Raw genomic sequence first — 19,678 nt, forward strand, 5'->3', positions numbered from 1 at the left:
AAGAAAAAAGTTGTAGTTTCAACTGTACTAGACCTGATATTTTTGGAGAGGATGCTGTCTCTCAGTGTTTGAATTCTTGCATTTACCAATACATGGCAATACTGTGCATGCTGTTATATTAAGCTTGTGGGAGAAAGACAATGAAATGCTAAGCCAGTGTGATACATTATGGGTCTTGTCATTTAAAGCTAGATAATAGATTTTCAATTCTATATTTCAACATATTTCTTCACAACAAGTTTCTGAAAAGTAGTATATTTTATTGCTTTTTCTGTGACTTGAGAAATTTCTTTCTTAATATTGATTTCTACTTCCTCCCATTCTCTTTTTTTGTTGAGTAGCCTTTTAAATATGTTGTCAGAAAGGCTTCAATGTTAAAAGAGTAATTAGTAAGCAAAATTATAAATGTTCTGTCTTTAAATTTTAGCTGGGTTGAATTTCAGTTCCTGGTGCTGGTGTCTCTCGGCTGCCTGTGAGGACCTTGGGGAACTACAGCTGACGTTAGCACTTGGCTGAGGCTCTTGATTTAGGTGATGCGAATGTGAAACAAAGAGAGGATGTCAAAAACTCTGTAAGAAAACCATATTCATAAAAGAGACTGTGATCTACCTTAACTTGGATAACTGAGATTGTACCCTACCTATATTACTTCACTGAAGAACCCTGTGTGTTTCTGTATCTTCTTTTTCTGAATATAGCAGACCTCCTTCATATAATACTTCTGCTATCAGAAGAGAATATTTACACTTTCCAAATATGTTCTACAGATCAGGCTTACCATATACATTAATATCTTATTTAGAAAAAGTCAATATTTAGAGGTGCCTGTTACAATTGATGCACAAGGCCAACAAGAGTCACTTTAAAAGATATCTCTAAAGAGCATCAGAAAATCCGGTCTGAAGCTTCTGTCTGTAGTTGCTTTAGATGAATTTTTATGGTCTGCTGCTCCTTGGGCCAGTTCCTTCCATGCTTAAGTACTCTTAATTGCATAGGTCACCTAGATCATGTGTTTGTGGGTTCTCTGTTTTCACAGAATTATAGAAGGATAGAATGGTTTGGGCTGAAAGGGAGTTGAACCTCACCTACTCAACTGCCCTGCTGTGGCTAGGGACACTTTCTATTATAGACCAGGTTGCTCAGAGCCACATCTAACCTGGCCTTGAACACTTCTGTTCTTGAACATTTTCTGTTCCTCCTCTGTATTATAGACCTGTAAGCATTCTTAAAATCTCTGGATAGTTCATTGCAGTTTTAAAAATGCTGTATTTGAGGGTGATCCCATTATGCTACACTATTTCTCTGAAAAAAATATTAAGCCAGTATGACAAAAAAAAAAAAAAAAAAAAGGGGGGTTTTGTAACAGAAAACAGCTGCAACCACATCAAGGCATTTTTGTCTACTCTACTGGCTTTGCTGAAAATTAAAGCCACAACTTAATATTCAAGGAAGAGATTTCTGTGGAATGAAATCTGTTAAATGCTTAATAACAAACAGTTAAAAACACAAAATGAGATGTTTAGGACACTGGTTTTGAATGCTAAATAGTCTAGATTGCAGAAGTTCTACTTCTTCAATAGAGGCTAGAAAATGAGTCTTATTCTGAGTAATGGATTTTAAATACCAGTTCAGGAATTTGTGTCTTATGTTTTCACACACTGTCAGTGTGTTTAGTTAAAACCAGCTTGCTTCTAATATAAGAACTCTTGAAACTGTATGAAATCAAGTGCTCTAAAAACAGGGAGCTACCATTTGTTGAGAAAGATTTTAGAATGAAAATTTTTACAGTGACTCAAATATGGAAAAATACCTAGATTTTTTCTAACTGCAAACACAGTAGATTAGAAGAGCTAGATTTTGAACTAATATGGAGTTAGAACAGCTAAATTATTGCAAAACATCTGTTGACAACCTTGGAGTAGATGGTTTTTCAAATTCAAAGTGATTTAAATCAGAGACTTTTCTCATAGTATAGTGTTTAAATGAAGGAGGATTTACATAATGATTTTTGCAGCTTTTAAAATTCATAAACTTTGAAAATGCATTCTCTAAGCAACACCCAACTCTAATTGTTTAGTGACTAGTAGGATATCCAGTTAAACAAGCTGTTTACATCAAGTCAGTACCTCTTCTCCTTAGCCAGGAAAATATATTTTATGCACATTTAATTACACTATTTAATATCAATTTATTTAGAATTTTAGTTATTATATTTTGTTAAAGATGTTGATTAAAATTGCTTCCTTTGTTAATTCCTGCTTCCTTGAAATTTGTGCCCTGCTACTAATGACGGAAGCTGGAGTAAAACTGAGTAACAATGTTGAAACTTCACTAAAGAAAATTTTTATTATCCAGTATATACATCCTCTGTTTTGAACTTAGGGGAAATATAACTTTGATGCATAAGTCTTATATTAACTCCAAAAGGACAGAAAAAGCCATCATGCTAATGGAAATAGATATTATAAAGAATTATATTTGATATTTTAAGTGTTTATGTTGAATCCAATACTGCTTAGGGTCTAAAGGTTAAAAATACCCTATTGGTTCAGATAATGAAAATAGAGCTTCAAAGTCATATATACTCAGTTGAGGAAAATGATGAGGCAGAGTAATTTTCCACTACTTGAAACATACTCATTTTTTTATTACAATGTGCCTGATAGAAATGGTAGAAACTTTAAGCTTTCCTTACTTTAAGCTGCCTGATTTGGCATTTTCAGTTTGTTTCCTTAAGTTACCTTTTTAAAACTTGGTGAGGACATACAAATTTAGATTTTATTGCCCATGGGTACACTCATTAATATGTAAGTTCCTAGAAAATGTAATGGAACCTGTAGATCAAAAGCTACCATTAAATGCAATTAATATTAAAAGTTAGGGTTAAAAGTGCAACTTGTAGCAATTCAGAAGTATGGCTTTTTGGGTCTTTAAAAATGATGGAATTATTTCCATAGGTTTCCAAGAAATAATTCCCACTTGTAGCCATCCCACTTAGAAACCTCTTAATTATACCCTCATATAGTACCATGTAAACTCTGCAGCCGTGAGCAATGTAGCTTTGTGTCTATAGTGTCAAATGAAAAGTAAATAGTTTTAAAATTATTTAAAAACATCAAAAGATCTTCTATCTTCTTTTTTTCTCCTCCAACTTCTGTTGCCTCTAGCAACCAGTTGCTTTCTCTTTCTAAAGTTTACAGAGTGTGGCATAGCTGATGAAACACACTTTTCCTTTATTGGCACATTCAAGCCACAGGCAATTGACTTGATATTTTTGAGAGAGGTAAAATTAAAACAAGTGTTGCGCCTCTTTGTAATGACTGAAATCGGCATGTTTATGACAAGTTCTTGGAGGCAAAACTGATTTAATTGGTTTTACCTGGATAACCTATAGGCTACCTTTAAAAAGCTCTGATGCAATTATTATGTCTTGTCTCCACAGTGTTCACCTACTTCGCTACTCTAAATAAGATCAAAATTGTATAAACTCATGTCTCTTTTAAATTTCTTTTAAAACACCTCTTTGTCAGAGAAAGAAGGGGAAAAATTTTAAAAATCTAGGTTTTTTAATTTTAAATTTCTTGATGAAGTTTATTTTCTCTTCTAAAATTCTTAAATTTTTTTTCTAGTGGAGATTTTATATTATTCCATGAGGCTGATCATCACTTTGATGTTGAGATTCTGATGGCTCATAATGTTACAAATTGAATTTTCTTTTCAGACAGTGATGTTACCAGATGCCCAATAATCTCCCCCTCTTTTTGTCTGGTGCTTCTGTGTTTTTGCCAAGATACTTCTGTACTTTCTGTGTTTTGGCTCTTAGCAGCAGCAGCTACCAAAAATTGACTAATAGACCTTTTCATTTTGCCCTTACACAAACAGAAACAGTGGAAAAAATAAAAGAAGGGAAAATTTAACTAACAGAAGGAAAGGGAGGGAAAAACAGAAGCAGGAGATTTTCTTTATGGCTTAGGAGTCCTGTTCATTCTTGAAGATATATGTCATTGCTGAAACACTACAGAAGCCCACTAGACATAAGCACAGAACCACCAGATGGTAAATCATGATTGTAAGGAGCTCTTAATTTCTGAATCCATTATTCAGCTTTCAGTCTCAATTTTTAACACTGTCAAATCCATACACATAACTGGCCTCTCCAAAAACACGCTCATTGAGTTGTGAGCATGTTTCTGGTCTACTCCATTTAATATTTTCTGTCATTACATTCTAAACTAACCCTTCTGAAGCAGCCATACAGAGGAAATATTACCTTTTTTCTTTTGCCTTCATTAAGCTTTTTCTCTTAAGACAGGGTTTGTAAGCACAAGCAACAAGCAGCCACTAGAAGCAGTAAAATGACATGCTGAACACTTAATTTCTTTGTGAAAGCAGATGTGTGGGTCCCTGTACTGGGTTTGGCTGGGATGTGAATGATTTCATAGCAGCCTGTAGGGTGCTGTGTTTTGGATTTGTGACCAAAAAGTGGCTATAACTCACCTGTGTTTTAGCTGTTGCTGAACAGCATTTGCACAGTGTCAGGACCTACTCTGGTTCTCGCTTTGCCCTCCTAGGGAGTAGATTGGGGATGTGCAGCGTGCTGGGATCCAGACAGATGACCCAAATTAACCAAACAGATGCTCCATACCAATGCATATAACCTTGTGCACAGTAATAAAAAGGGAAAAGAGTGGGTTCTACAAAGTTAATAATTTTTTCCTCAGAATTGGCTGGGTGTTGGTCTACCCATGGGAGACACTGAGTGATTGCCTTTGCATTGCTTGTTTTGTTATCTTTCTCTCTCTTTGCTTATTAAACAATTTTTATCTTGATCCACAAGTTTTATTGCTTTTACTCTTCCTTTCCTTTACTCTTTTTGCTCTTCCTTTCCTCTTTCCCACTTGGGTGGGGGGGTGGGGAGCAAGCAAGCATCTGAGTGGTCCTTAGGTACCTGCTGGGCTCAATCCACAATGGACATAGTACATCAATTTAAATCAGTTTACAAGTTATGGACACCAAACTGACTTCTGTGGTGGAAAAGAACTCTGGGCTTTCATCATTTCTGGAAATTGTAAGAAACTGTTCCACAGTGAGATGATGTGTGTGGTTTGTATGCAGCATATTAATGATATTTCACAGTTGCCCTGGCCGGTACTGTTCACAGACAAGTACATGATGCTTGGGTGTGATGCAGAAAGGTGAGACCTTGGAGTTCATGGTGCACATTGAGTTATGTGGAGATAGAAGGCGAGGGTTGCTTTTTCAAAGCAGAATGGAGCTGTTTGAGAAACTGTCAAAAAAATACTAAATAACTAAAACTTACAAAACTACCCTGGGATGATCTGTCAAAAATCTGAACTTTGTCTCAGTAGATCAGTATTCTGTTAAAATGGAGTAGTTTTACCAGGAAGAAAGCAGCTAAAGCTCTAAAATTGACTGTTGCACTCTCACACACCAGTAAAAATGTCAGCAAATTAAGCATCAAAGTAAATTATTTCAAACAAATAAAGTATCACGAGAACTATTGATTGCAGCACTTTAAGGAACAAAATTTCCACGTTTATAGATGTGCCAGCTGCATAGTCCTTAAATATCCCGACTTTGTAGTACTTACTCATTTGCTACGTGTCATTTTATGATTATTTACTATAATTAGAAATAATCCTGACATGTTAGCTTTCTCCCCATGGTAAAATCTGATAAGGGCTTTCAGTGTTAGTCTGTTTTTGTTACTGTATAGGTGTAGAAAGAAAGCCTAAAGATTTGAACTTGAAAACTTGTAGTCACAGCAGGGCTGTCCACAGCAAAGCACAAGTTTGCATTCCTACCACATGCAGTAAGGTTTTCTCTATAGACTCCTGTCACGGAGGAATTCAGCAAGGAACAAGAAATCTTCAGTCAGAGGAGGGCCACAAGTGTGTGAAAAGCTAACCACACATAAACAGTTAAGGTCATTAGCAGGCTCCTAAACTCCTGGCTAGGAATTAGTTTTTTGGATCATTAACGATAAAAAAGCCTAGGAAATGAATAGGACTCAGTGTCCTATTAAAAATTAGCCAGAACAATTAAAAGGTTTTCTAGTTTTTAATGGGAATCAGACCTGATACCTAATTTTCCCTTGTCTAGTGGGGTTTTTCTGCATTTTGAATGACACTCACTTTATGTCCTTGTATTTTTAAAGAAATGTCTAGAAGTATTTATTCTGGATAGGAGCTGTAAATTATTTACAATGAGGGGAGTGTAAGCTTGGGAGATGTTGAATCCAGTGTCTCCCTAAGACTGTGTTACTGATTCCAAGTCATGACTCTGAACTATTACAGTTGGTTGTGGCTGGATTGCTTCTGATGTGTGCAAATATATACTCTGCAGACTCCTAATACAGTTGTTGTATTATGCAATTCCATGAGTTCAAATGCTCATTTGATTGCAAATGCACAGACGTTTTTCTTTGAGATGTCTTTCCCTACGCTGTTTCCCTAAACTCGGTTTCCTGATTTTAACAGCAGCCTTTTTGCTTTCATTTCAATGTAAATTCCTGGCTGCTGAGTGGATGACTGATGGCTATTTATCTTCTCCTTCACTGTGTATTTTTCCTTAAGCCTATAGTCATCTCATGAGTTTGGCAAAAGAAAATAATAGTGTGCCTTTAGTATTATAAAATGTAATTTTTGGAGATGTTTATTAAGTACTTTCTTTATCTTTACATGCAAGTCTAACAAAAAAAACCAAAGGGGGAGAGAGAGAGAGAAAGAAAAAAGAAGGAACAAAGAAATGTTTTACACTGTCTGCTTTGGCTGCAGGCCTGCCACTCTGGAGAAAAACAAGCCCACTAATTCCCAAACTGTTTAACTCTATAGTTGTTATATTCATTTCCCTCCTATGCCTTAGGCTCTAATCTTACACTTACCCCTCTGGTAATAATCAAGGTAATCTATGAATACAAGCCATATGATTTTCCTGAAAGAAAAAAAGAAAAAGAAGAAAAAAAAAAATGTGATGAGGGAAAATGGTCTGCAGATAGGGGAAATAAAAGGACCAAAGGAAGGCAGGACAAGATGTTCTTCCTCACAATGTAAATTTTGTACTGATCATTCATTTGCTTCATATACATAATTCCTTTCTGCAGTGAGTGAATTGCCCTGTCATTAACATAAAATTAGCTCCAAATTATCTTGGCCAAGAGCTTTGAAATATGTTAGTATAGAACCACACACTCAAAACCATGTGAGAATCCATGTGGGTTTCCAGATGTGAGAATCTTCTGTGTTACAAATATAGTTGTGTTTACACAGTATAATCTGCTCTTTGGATATACTCTCAATGCAGCTGTGCTTCCAGTAGTGCTCTCTTATGTTATTCTCTTCCTGTGTGAATGCATCTTATTTCTTACAGTGAGTCCATGCCGATAATCACTGGTTTGAAACAAAAGCTATCCTGCAAATTAAAATACTTTTTCAAGAAATTGAAGAGTTTCAGCATGGGCTAGTAGATTAGAAATGAAAAATTGAAAAATTTCATGTTTCATTTTCGATTCATCATAATGTTTTGCTGCTAATTGTTTATTCAAGTTATTTTTGATTTACTTTTCATCAGTGAGTTCTTTCTGCACTAGGATTAAAATCTAGAAGACTAACTAAAGTTTGAAGATGTAATATTTTACATGTTTTCTATGTTCCACTTAAGCTTGTGGTTTGGTTGCAGTTAATATTATCAAAAATAAATATATTGATACCAAGATTACTTGAATCTCAATAAAATTAGCCAATTCTTGTTTATCTAAATAAAGATCTCTACCTATAATGATAGTCTGTTGGTGCTCTTTTTTTTTTTCCTTTCTTTTTCCATGTTTAAAAGCCCTCAACATGTTGATTTCTTTAATGCAGTTGTCTTCTGTTTTATGTGTAAGAAAGAAACTCGGAGTATTTTTGGGAAATAAATTGATTCCGCAGGAAAAGACTACTGGGTTAAATAACTCTATAGAGCTGAGTTTATGCACATCAGTTAGTGCCTGAACTGTACAATATTCAGTCTGTAGCAGTGATTATTAGCTGTTATTAATGTTTGACAATATAAGTACAGAATGATGACTGAAGATAACTTAAAATGTCGTTCATGTCCACTTTTTAGTGTCATCTTGTACTTTTTAATAGCCATAAGTTTTTCAAAGAAATATTCCTTCTTTCCTGACTGAAAACTGTCCCCATTGATGAACACGAATAATCAGTTTTCAGGTGTAATCCATACACCCTGTGGTACCTTGGCTGTAGCCAAGTCATGTCATATATATCAAACAGAATAGTATGACTCCTGTAGTTGGATCAGAAACCCTCGGGGAAAAAAATATCAGCTAAACATCTGATACTGATCTCACCTCTGAAATGACAGTAGCTCCATCCTCTAGCACAATGTAAATTCTGCATAGAAGTCATTGCACAATGAATAAAATTTTTGTTTTATATAAATCACGGTAGCCTAGAGGTTCATTAGTATGTCAGCTGATCTTTTGTGTCTTGGAGGTTGGGTAAAACTGAGATTCTGATTGTAGAAAGCATTTTTCTCTAATAAATGTTGCATAGCATTTCCAACATTTTTAATATATCTTATGATATCTTCTATAGCTCCTATTTCACGGGCAAATGTATTACACATATCTAAAAACAGTCTTGTTCTTATTACTGTAATCTTTAAATTGTCAGGAAATATTGTGCTACTGTTTTCAGGAACATTAAGGATTGTAAAAGCTGGAAGTAACTCCTTATTGCTAGCCTCTTTAAGCAAAATATCCTTTGCTATTCTTCACCATAACCAGCTAATATCAGTCATTATCTTTAATATCAAATTTTAAGAAATGTCCAATAAAGAAGACCTGTGTGATAAAAATGATGGGAGTGTGTCAGTCTCTGAATAAGAAATTAACTGAAAAGATATATCTGCGAGCTATGCGAGCAGTGACAGCTTGAAGGAAGCACTAGAACTGTCCTGCAGAAGCTATGGAGCTTTCTTCTGTCACATGCCATGGGTACTACTTGCCATGGTCGGTAACTGATGTGCTTTGTGTCCCATGGTTGAGAAAGAGACTATGTGGCATTGCTACCTGAGAGGCCGGTAATATTTCAGTGAGTATGTGACAGGCTTTGTGGGCTGGTGCTGTCCAAAACCATTTCTAACCCCAGCTGCATTGCCCCAAGTCTTCTAGCCACGTGCTATTTTGCTTTCAATAACTAAAACCTTAAAGAGTCTGTATGTGTGTGTGTGTCTGTATATGTTCACAGCAAACCAAGAAATATGAAAAGTGCATGCTCTGCTAATAAAAACCAGTCAGATCTCATGGAAGACTATGCAAAATCATAGACCTCTCAGTGCCTTGTGGACACTGAACTTCTTTCCTAACTTTCATAACAGAATCTATCTAGAACCTAGTGAGGATGCTGCATAAATTTTGTGATTATGGAAATGTATATTTAAATTCAGTTTGACTTGAAAAACATTGATATTTGTTCAAGGATTCTGCCAGTGTGTCTCTCAAGCTATTTTATGGCACTGCTTTTCATTAATTATATTTTGACAGAAGAAATTCTCGCCTTTTTTTTTTTTTTCAGACTGAAGAACAAATGAGCCTCTCTGAAGAGCAGATTAAGACCCTTCTGGAAGAATGTATGCAGCCTCAGAGAACAATAAGTAACGTTACCATGCCACAGTCTCAGGAATCTCTTTCTTTTGGATTAAGTCCCCCCTGTTACACAAGTCAAGACTCCACTCTTCACTCCACATCTAGTCTTTCCAAAATGTTAGTTGAAGACCATATTGTAGGGATGTTAATGGCTCAGGAAAAGGCTGGACTTGAAGACAAAAGCTTATGTGTTAATGCAGAGAGCAAAATCCCTGGCTACTATATCAGCAAAGCACTGGCTGGTAGTCACTTATCAAAGGATTCACTGGCCCAAACAGAGGAACCTGATGACCTAGAAGGTTTACAGAAGATGGAAGATAAGAGTATTACTGAGGGTTACTTTATGTCAAGAGCACTCAACACAAAAAGATTGAAGAAACCTTCTTTCTTGGGTGAACCATTATATTGCATCAGCATGAACAATGAGCCATCCACAGAGGCTGACATTCTCAGCATACCACTGCAAACCAAAGGAGGTGAGACTCTTAACAACCCTTTAGAATAGGCTTTTGATTATAATGAAAAACCTAAGCAGGTTCTCACCAAAGGTATGCACCAATACACACTGATTATTATGGTGGGACAAGAATGATCTTTTAGAAAACATGAAACTGTGCCAAATGAAATACACACAAAATAACAGAATGTTTATTAAAATTCTTACTCTGAAATAATTGACTAGGAGGTTTATGAAATATATCATTGATGTTGATTTATTCTGTCAGCTGGAAAACAGGGTTGAAAATGCATATGGATTACTTTTTGGTAGTAGAAAATCATGGTCACTGTTCTGTGGAGAGCAAATATTCTCACAGTAGTTGGTACAAAAATTCAGATGAAAATCCAGGTGTTTCATGAAAGTTTTTAATTAGGTAAAATTAAATTTTTTCACTGGTATTATAAAAAGATTATGGAAATGTATCTTGTTTTTATGTTCTTTACATATATGTAATTACATAGTGATATTGCAATCTAAATCTATATCTATATTTAGATTTTTAACCTAAGACTAGTTCTCTTCCTGGGAGGCCAGCTGATCAAATAAGCCAGATTTTAGGCAGGTAAACTTTTCATTTTTTTCATAAAAGTTATGACAGTATGAAGTTTGTGGTTATAGTGCTACAATCAAATCTTATTAGAAATCAATACATTTTGCTATGTTTGTCAATTGATCTTTGTTATACTGGAAATCTATTCTGGATTTAGAGAAACTGTTTTTTTCACATGCATCAGTAATTTAAAAGAACATCCTAATATCCCTCTGTTATGTTATAATTTTGTAATTATGATCACAACACTTTCTTTGCTTGTAGTTAATCTTTCTACAGTGAGAGGAATGTTTATATTTTTTCAAGGCAATTCTGCCTGTCAGGATGCAGGAAGTCTTGTTATTGCTGTTTTTACACTGCCAAAGTTGATATCCGTACTTGCCTGCACTGTTTTCCCCTTATGAGAGTTAAGTCATTTTAGCTTCTATGTGAAGAAAATAGAAATAATACCTGTAGAAAAGGTTGGGCAGTTTTGGTGCTTTTTTTGTATTTTTTGTTAGGTGACTTATCAGCTACCTTTACAAGCTGCCTTTGCTCTTCATGTAGATGCAGGCATCGGAGGAGCAGAGTGAGGGGAGACAGTGGTCTGCCCAGAGGAGAGCAGGGTGGCAGTGGTGGTCGTGGGGAGCACCACAGAGTTCATCTCTGCCAGGGGCAACCTGATCTCATGCAGGAGTAACATGATTACCTGCTACACCACCAAGCTTCTTTGGCAACCAACAGTGAGAAAAACTCAGTAACTTGCTGCCTTCACTTGAGTTAAAATTCTCCTTTTAGCCCAAACAGATATAGCATGGTCAGAGCCAAGTGTGACCCTGCCCCACCTTCCACCTCCCATTATGAGTGGGTTTTAAGAGGGGATGTGTTAGATCAAGGAAATGCTGTGACCACTGGGTACTGAAGTGAGCAGGTAACTGTAGATAGAGTCACTGTGAGGTATTCTTACTGCACAAGAGAGGAAGGAGATTTTTACTATTAAGTGAATTTCCATATGGGACATCTCATTGTAGAAGTCTACAAGGTGAATGAGTTAACAGTTATCTCATAATAATTTAAATATCTTTGAGTCAAAATCATGTGTGTCAGAGTAATGTAATGGGGTATTTTGATTATCTGTTTTCAATAGTGAATGAAACAGATGATGAGTAATGTTTAATCATGTAGAACTCAAATCTGCATGGTTAATAAGCATCTCGGTTTTATAATGTTTTTGCTTACCAGTTCTTTCTTTGAGAGGGGAAATATTCTGAATTTTCAGTCCCTGATTATTTTTCATTTTTTACTAAGGGGCTAATTAATTTGTTTCCTACAAAGGTGACTCAGTTCTGTCTGAAGCAGTTAGTCCTGGACATAGGCCAAAGGGTGTGTTATTTATCAAATTTGTAAACTTGCTTAACATATTCTGTAGATAATTTGCTCGTTAGTTCAGACATGATTAGATGTGCTAATTGTATTGGGAAATGGAGATCCCAGTGCAATCCAGTTTAAGGCAAATACATCTAAAGATGAAGGTATGAGAAGTATCAGGTGTTATTGTAATTTGTAAGAGATATTTACATAGCTGAGTTTTGTTATTGTCTTAAATGTAAAGGACATTTAAATATGTATGCATAATATTCTGCAAGTAGTTTGATTTTCTTGCCCACTCTACATATGGTTTAAATTCTTTGTAGTGCTGGTTAAGCAAATAAAATAGTGTGAAACTACTTTAGCACAATTTCAGTTTTGCATTCTTTATGGTACTGTAGTCTGTGATACAGATTTACTGTAATATATTAAATTGTAGATATATCTTTTTTAAGGAAAGCATAATTATTAGCATAACACATATATATGTATATATTGAAGGAAATGCTCGTGTGCCTTCAAAGATAAATAATGGCTGTTTCTTGAAAGAAGCACTAACCTATACCCAGCTCATATGTACGTAAACATAGATGGTGTTTACTGAGGTTAACAGAATCCAGACTTGCCCACATGCAGAAATGAAAAGGCTGTTATTTCTCATACTTGTATGAGCCAGTAAATAATTATTTCCAGCTCTATTTTGAGGGGCTATATTAAGGTTGAAGTAGAAGTTATATCACAACTGTTCTTATGTTTTTCTCTTACAAATAATGTTGTGCTTACAGCAGCTTAGCACCTTTTTATTTTCTTTTTTTTCAGATCATATGAACATTGAAATTTGAGGGGAGAGTGACAATATACTTCTCTGCACAACTGTGTTCCAAAAGTGTAGCTAAACCTCTATCAGTGTTATTACACTGATGCAGTATCATATAAAGCAATCTGATGGGAATAAATTATCATAATTGAAAATTTCCGTGAGTTGATTTTTTCTTTAGAGATAATTGTTATTGTTATTGTCATTGTCATATATTTTTGCAGTTTGATTTCAAAATAAACTCTTGCATTTCATTAAATTTCCTGGATGTGTTCTTCCTAATAAAGAAATGTACACAGATATTGTGTAGCTTTGTGTCTGGTAAGACATGCCTGTCTTGATCTGTAAAAAAAAAAAACAACGAAAAAACCAACTAAACTTGAGAATTTTAGTATTTACTGACAAGGCTTTATTAGAGAGGTTGTGCAATATATATAATAATTTCATTTTTCTTCACACACACACACACACAGAGTCTGGCTTTTTCATAAGGTTAGCTAAATTGTGGCTTCTGTTACCTCACTGCAGTTTGCTGAAGCTTGCAGCCTGTCTGACAGTCCTGACTCAATGAAGCATCCATTACTCAGTGTTTTGCCCAGGGCTGTCTCTTGGCTGGACCAGGTTTGGTTGAGGGCTTGAATTGCACAAGTGCTCTGCTGGATCAGAACATCAGCACCTGTCTGCTCAGGTCTGCCTGATTCTTGTCTGGGAAAACAACAACCACACGGCAAACATTTGTGTCTTCCAGTTAAGAAATGTAATTAAATGAGGAAGGATGGCAGCCCCTGGTGAAGGCTTGGTGGGAGTAAAAGCGGAGGCATTCAGAAGTTTTCCCTGGCAGCTACTAGATTGTGAAACCTTGTAGTGATGGGGGGAGGGTAATGCAGCTGGTTTGGGTTTGAGAGAATAGTAACAATTCATTACAGGCTTTTGATTGTCTAGTCTTCAACTAGTATTTCTTCTTGATTTTTGCCTTATTTACTCAGCTGATGGTCAGTTTTCCATTTCATGTGCTGCAATATCAGAATAAGAAAACATTAAAAAAACATGGTTCTTTTAAAAAACTTTTTTTAAATGGGGAGAGATACTCTAGCAAAGAAGATTCAACAGATTTATCCCATTTACAAGCTCTCATGTGACTTAACCTAAAAGGACAAATTATTTCTTGGATCCTATACCTATAGTCGTTTAACATTCACCAAGAAAAGATAGAGATAGTATTAACTATACATGGGCTGTTATTGCTTAGGGTTTACTTGATCTAATATGAATGTTTAAATTAGTGTGCATATTGGCTCAAATTTTAATCTAATTTACTGAGTTATCATTAGGGGTGGATGCACACTTCTGGAGAAATTGCAACTGTGTGGATATAACAGAGATCAGAATCTAATCAACTTGCTTTTAGTTAAACATATGAATGGGACATTGTATTTGCAACAAGAAATTGCTATTTCTTTTTTGACTTTCTGATATTTTTACTTGTTCTTCAGTACACAGGAATAACAAACCTTTGGACAGTGGATGTTCTGTGTAGGATTGCTGTAAGCAAATCCATGGAACTTTTCAAATCTCACCTACATATTTTTCTTACTGTAAAAATATTAAGCCTGTGCCATAGTTTTGTTAGCATAAATATAATTGAAGAAATACTGACAGGCATTTTTAAGAGTATTTTCTGTGCCTATATGATATTAATTCAGGACAGTCTGCTGGCTCTAATCTTTCCACAGTCCAGTTATTTTCACATGGAACTTGTGTTCTATAGAGACCTTCTCAAAAACAGTGTTTCAAGTGCTTGGGCAGTTTTTGAAGAAATCTAAATTATGTTTAAAGATTATATGTATAATATCTAGAGAAAATTAAGAAAAATACTAAGTAATTCTTATTTTTCTTGTTTTATTTTCTTATCTTGAATCTCTCACTGCTGTAAAACAGCTTTTGCTAGCACCCTCAAGGAAGGGTTGCTGTTGCTAACAGACTTGCAACATTCCTGAAGCCACACAACTTTTTATTTGCATCTGGCATTTCAGGGATAAGCAGGTAAGTTTGGGTAGCTATTGACTTGAAAAGTATATTCCAGCAGGAGGTCTGTAATTTAACTTTTAGTCTTGAGAAGTGCTGAGCACCCTGCACCAGTTGTGGTCACTGCAAACCACTGGGACCTAGCACTCATGGCTTGCTATTCCAGAGGTGTGTTGGGTCAACACCCAAAGCTCAGAGACTGAAAAATTAGTGACCTAATGTTTATCTGTACTTGGTTTCTACTGCATTATATTAAACAATGGGTTGTTTGGGAATATTTTATTTCTTGCTTGATGTTACAGGTGAAGTATCAATTCAAGCCCTCCTTTGTTTTTGTATTCTCAGTTTTAAGTAAAGCTGTTAGAAATAAAATTATTTGGAAAAATATGGTACTGGTGAGAGGTGGACAATAACAGAGATATTATATAAAATATAGTGACAAGGTCATTTGCTAAAACATTGCCAATACCAGGGTAAAAAGAAAGTTGAGCCCAGGAGGATTCATGAGTTTTTCTGTGTTTTTCCAGTGACTGTGTGTTGTGACCTGCAATAACCCCTCAGTTGGGGCCACCATTTGAATTCCAGCTGCACTGGAATGTGGCAGCTTCTCCTCAGGGGAGTGATGCAGCAGTGATGATTAAGATGTTTAAATTCTCTCTTTTTGCAGCCTAACTTGGGATTTGGAAACAGGTTTTTTGAAATAAATAAATAAATCCATTCCACATAAGTTGTATTTGGCAAAAGATTCTGATAACTTCTTTATTGTCTTCTGTAGCTCCTTTAATAGCAGAGCACAGCCATTTTTAAAGTTATCCTTCTGATTTTTGGGCTTTGAGATGTTTGAGGAACAAGAAGTTTCATGAGTGCATGTAAATCTATGCTGTTTGTTCTCCTTGTCTTTTTTCACACAGTGATTTTACAGCACAGATAGCTGCTTTGTTCCAAGAATTTAATATTGGAGAAAGCAACATAGCCATGAAGAAAAGATTCTGATGTGCTTGTATCTAATTGCTGAGCAATACATGACCAGATCATTCTGTCTTTGTCACTGAGACCCCTCAGTGACACACACACGGTGCTGGTGTTTGTGGTGGCCAGTGCTCAGCTGTTGATACTGATTTTCTCCAGTGGGTATGTTTCGATGCTGCCATGGTTTGCCCTTAAAGTGGAAAACTGCATATTGTTTTCCTCTGAAAGTGGAAAATTAGGGTGGTTCAATCATTTTCATGAACATTATATATGTGTGTGTGTGTATGTATGCATACATGAATTGTATGTATGTATTGAATACAATTGTATGTATTAATTGGATATATAATATAGAAAATATACATTCTAGTGAGACATTTTAAAGGATTACAGCATTGATTTCAGTATACTGTAATGGTGTCAGAAGTTCACTCCAGCTTTGCATTTATTGTGCAGACTTAGAGTGGTTGAGGGATTTTAATTTCAAAAAGAAGTGACAAACTAAATATCCTGATTTAAAAAAAAAAAAAAAAAGTTAAAAAGTTTCTTGAATCTAGACAACAATAAAATGAGTGAAATTATTATTGTATGTCCAGAATTCAAGTTTAAATTAAAGTAGTTCTACCAAGGGGTAAAAAAACTTGCAGTTTCATCATTAAAAAAAATAAAAAGAGGAAAACACCCCACAAAAATCCTCAGCCTGATGCCTTTTTCTGAGACAGACGTGGGCTGGTGTCTGCTTAGTGGATCTGTAGTGCATGCTTTCCTTCTCACTTCCCGAGCAGAACTCCTGCAGAGCCAGTGGGCATGCTGAGCGCAGAGTGAAAACAGGCTGTGCAAAAATTATCTGCTGCATAGATCAGCAAGGAAAGAGCTGCTTAAACATGTCATCAGAGTAACAAGGACTAGTCTAGAAATGTGAAAAAGTATGCCAGGAAATTCATGTACTGGAAAGGGTGCTTTTTTACCTCCATGTCAGGGATGGATAAAGTGAGAGGCAGTTGTTTGCAGCTCAGTTTCTGTGATTTCAGTAACTACAAGAATTTTAATATTTTATTAGAACTCCCTACTTGCTGGATAAAATTTCAGCAAATAATATGAGAATGCACCTTTTTGCTATGCTTCTTAAAAAGGCTTTCTAAGCACAGCTTTGGAAAAGATCTCCTCTCTCTTGATTTTTACATGAAAAAATTGCCAGAGCTTACACTTCCAAGTGTGTTTCCTCCCCCAGTTATGAAGAGAGAGCCTCACCTCTGGGAGTCTCACAGTGTGAAGGATAGACACAAGGCAAGGTGGTTTGGCAGATCCTCAGGAAGCTGACAAGTTAGGAGGGTTTATGAAAGCTAGGAAAAATAGTAACTGATTTTTTCTTTAATTTAATTTAGTTTTCAACAGATGCACTTATTGAGAAATAATTGCTCCTTTATTTGTAGTGAGATTTAAAGGTCAGAAAAACTGTTTCCTTTTCAAATAGAATAGAGGCACTTGAATACTACTAATGCCATAACCTACATTTATCCAATTATACGTTTCATTGAGGGGTTGGCTAGGATCCAGAAGCAGTAGTTGGAATGAAAGGCTCCCTGTCATTTATGTCTATGTGAAATAGTTCACTACTTGCAGTTGAATCTGCAATACCTCTTATGCTTAAAAAAAACCCCAGTAAACTGGAATATTCTGGAGTGTGCAGCAACTTGCGGAATGTTAAAGTGCATGAACAATTTTGCTTTGTAAGCAGGTATTCTGTATTCAGAACGTTTTTCCTCTTAAAAATCTGCTGTTTTCTTGTGGAAATGCTGATCTGTGCCATTGTTTTCTTATTGTTTGCTTTGTGTATTTGGTATGCATAGTTTTGGTGGGAAGGGCATTGCCCGAGGCATTCTACCCTAATTTTACAATAACACTAAAATGGTCTCTCCATACACATTTTGTGAGCAGAGCCATCAAGGGACAAGGACACAGAGTCTAAGCAGCCCTCAGTTTAGCTTTTTATGTTTTGCCTAGGCTAGGAGTTCTTCACTTTGAAAGTAGGAGAAGAATGAAAGACAAATGATGTCTGGGCTTCCTGGAATTTGTTTGAATTTGAAAATCCAAATTTCTCTATGATAATTGTCTAATTTTATGGATTTCCTGTGGAAGATTTTATCTTTAAGACTTCTTGCCAAGCACTTTTTAAAATGAGTTCTCTTCCTCTTGTTATAACTCTGCTTAAATATTCATACAACTTTGTGCACCTGTTTTTTCTCTTTGGAAAAAGTGAGAAGAGCTAGAACTCCCCGTGTGGATACTAGAAGATGCTTACCTCTGCAATCTCAACAGTCCTTTCCAAAACAAATTTATGTTGAAAATCTACCAATTACTGTGGACTTCCCTGCAAAAATCATGCCAGTATCAGTAAAAAATGCACTATTGTCATTAAGATGCAGATCTTTCTACACTTACCTCAGCCATTATGTCTTTATCTGTATCATAGCTTTGAATACCTACTGGTTAAACTACTGCACCTGTTGAATACAAGTTTGATGCAGATGACCACTTTAAAACTTAAGGTGCTGCATTTGTATGGGCTCTGGGAAGACTGTGTTGTGGAAGGAAAACATTGTGTTCTCTACAATAGCATGAAATTAAAAGATTACCTATGCAAAAATAGGCGAAATACTTGGCCAATCCCAAGTAATTCTAGAAGTGGCATGCATTGGTTGGTACACTTACATGGTCCACTGATGAGTCTCCAGGGAGGCTGGGAACAGCAAATTTCCCACAGGCTTCTCTGCTCTGGGAAGTGTGGCCATCTTCCATGCTCATCCTGTTTAGTTTTCCTTTAGTAGTTGTTTCTCTGGACAAGTAAAGGCCTAACTTACCTCAACTATAGCTCCTTCTTGTGTTGGACTGTATTCACACCCACCAAGCAAAAAGTGGTGTGAATTAAGTGACTTAAGCTGTGGGTTAACACAAAGCATATGGCTTGCCTTTTTTATTCTAATGACAAGAAAAGCTACATAAAGGCATGCAATAAATTAGCATGAAAGTTTGGCATGGCTCAGACAAGATCATTGGAATGGGCTGCAAAGTCTGTCTTCTGCACAACAGCAGCAGTTCTCTGTTTAAAACTTTTGATTAGACCTACACATATCCATATATTGATATGTTCAGCTATAAATACGTGCTCAGAAAACTGGTTGGCTTTAAGGTATCTCCTTCTTCCTGCAAGTAAACAAAGAGATTTCTCCAGGTTGTAACCATCCTTTTTTTTTCTTTTTTGTAGTTCCATTTTCTGTGTCCTTTGGAGGCCAGAAGAGTTAAGAGACCAAACCTGCAGGCCATATGGTACTGTAAGATCAGATGGGTTACATTGGCAGTGCACTCCCACTACCCCATCTCATTCCAGAGAAGTCAAGCAGACAGTCCTGTAAGTGATGAGGGCAGAAATTCCTGCTCTCTCATCACAGGCCAGGAGTTCTTTCTTTGCTCCTTGTTCTCCGTGGGAAAAAATTAAATATACAGGACTACCCTCAAAAGTGTAGTGACACAGAAACAGGAGTCTTCATCCTCAGGAAAAGAAGATGTAAAGATTTATTTTCTACACCTGCAGGACCCCCTAACTACACTTCTTATGTGGGTATCTAGCACTCCTGTTACAGCACCTGGCTTTGCTAAGGGGTGCACAAGACAAGATGCTGCTGCAAGTAGAGATCAAGGAACCAGTCTTGACCCTTCTTAGTTTTGGCAGCATGTTCTAAAAGTTGATTGAGGGCCCTGGCATCAGCTCTTTGATCACACTAGCAGTTTCAGTCTTGAGAATCT

At 36.1% G+C, this 19,678-nt stretch overlaps 1 protein-coding gene across 16 annotated transcripts in view; it reads left to right on the forward strand.

Moving 5' to 3' along the window:
- The window catches only part of FSIP1 (fibrous sheath interacting protein 1), a 68,275-nt gene extending 55,240 nt beyond the window's left edge, over window positions 1–13,035 (forward strand). For 6 of the 16 annotated variants that reach the window (XM_086891956.1, XM_086891958.1, XM_086891957.1 and 3 more), the window contains 2 exons: window positions 9,597–10,143; window positions 12,883–13,035. In XM_086891956.1, coding sequence (XP_086748082.1) covers window positions 9,597–10,143; window positions 12,883–12,905 — 570 coding nt within the window. In that variant the 3' untranslated portion in view covers window positions 12,906–13,035. Of the gene's footprint in view, window positions 1–9,596; window positions 10,188–10,661; window positions 10,729–12,882 lie in introns of those variants that run through there. The other 10 variants (XM_086891960.1, XM_086891955.1, XM_086891951.1 and 7 more) reach the window with 2 other exon arrangements.
- The last annotated feature ends 6,643 nt before the right edge of the window (window positions 13,036–19,678 follow it).

Source organism: Cyanistes caeruleus, chromosome 6, assembly GCF_971803275.1.
Source record: "Cyanistes caeruleus chromosome 6, bCyaCae1.hap1.1, whole genome shotgun sequence".
NCBI classification, from domain to species: Eukaryota; Metazoa; Chordata; class Aves; order Passeriformes; family Paridae; genus Cyanistes; species Cyanistes caeruleus.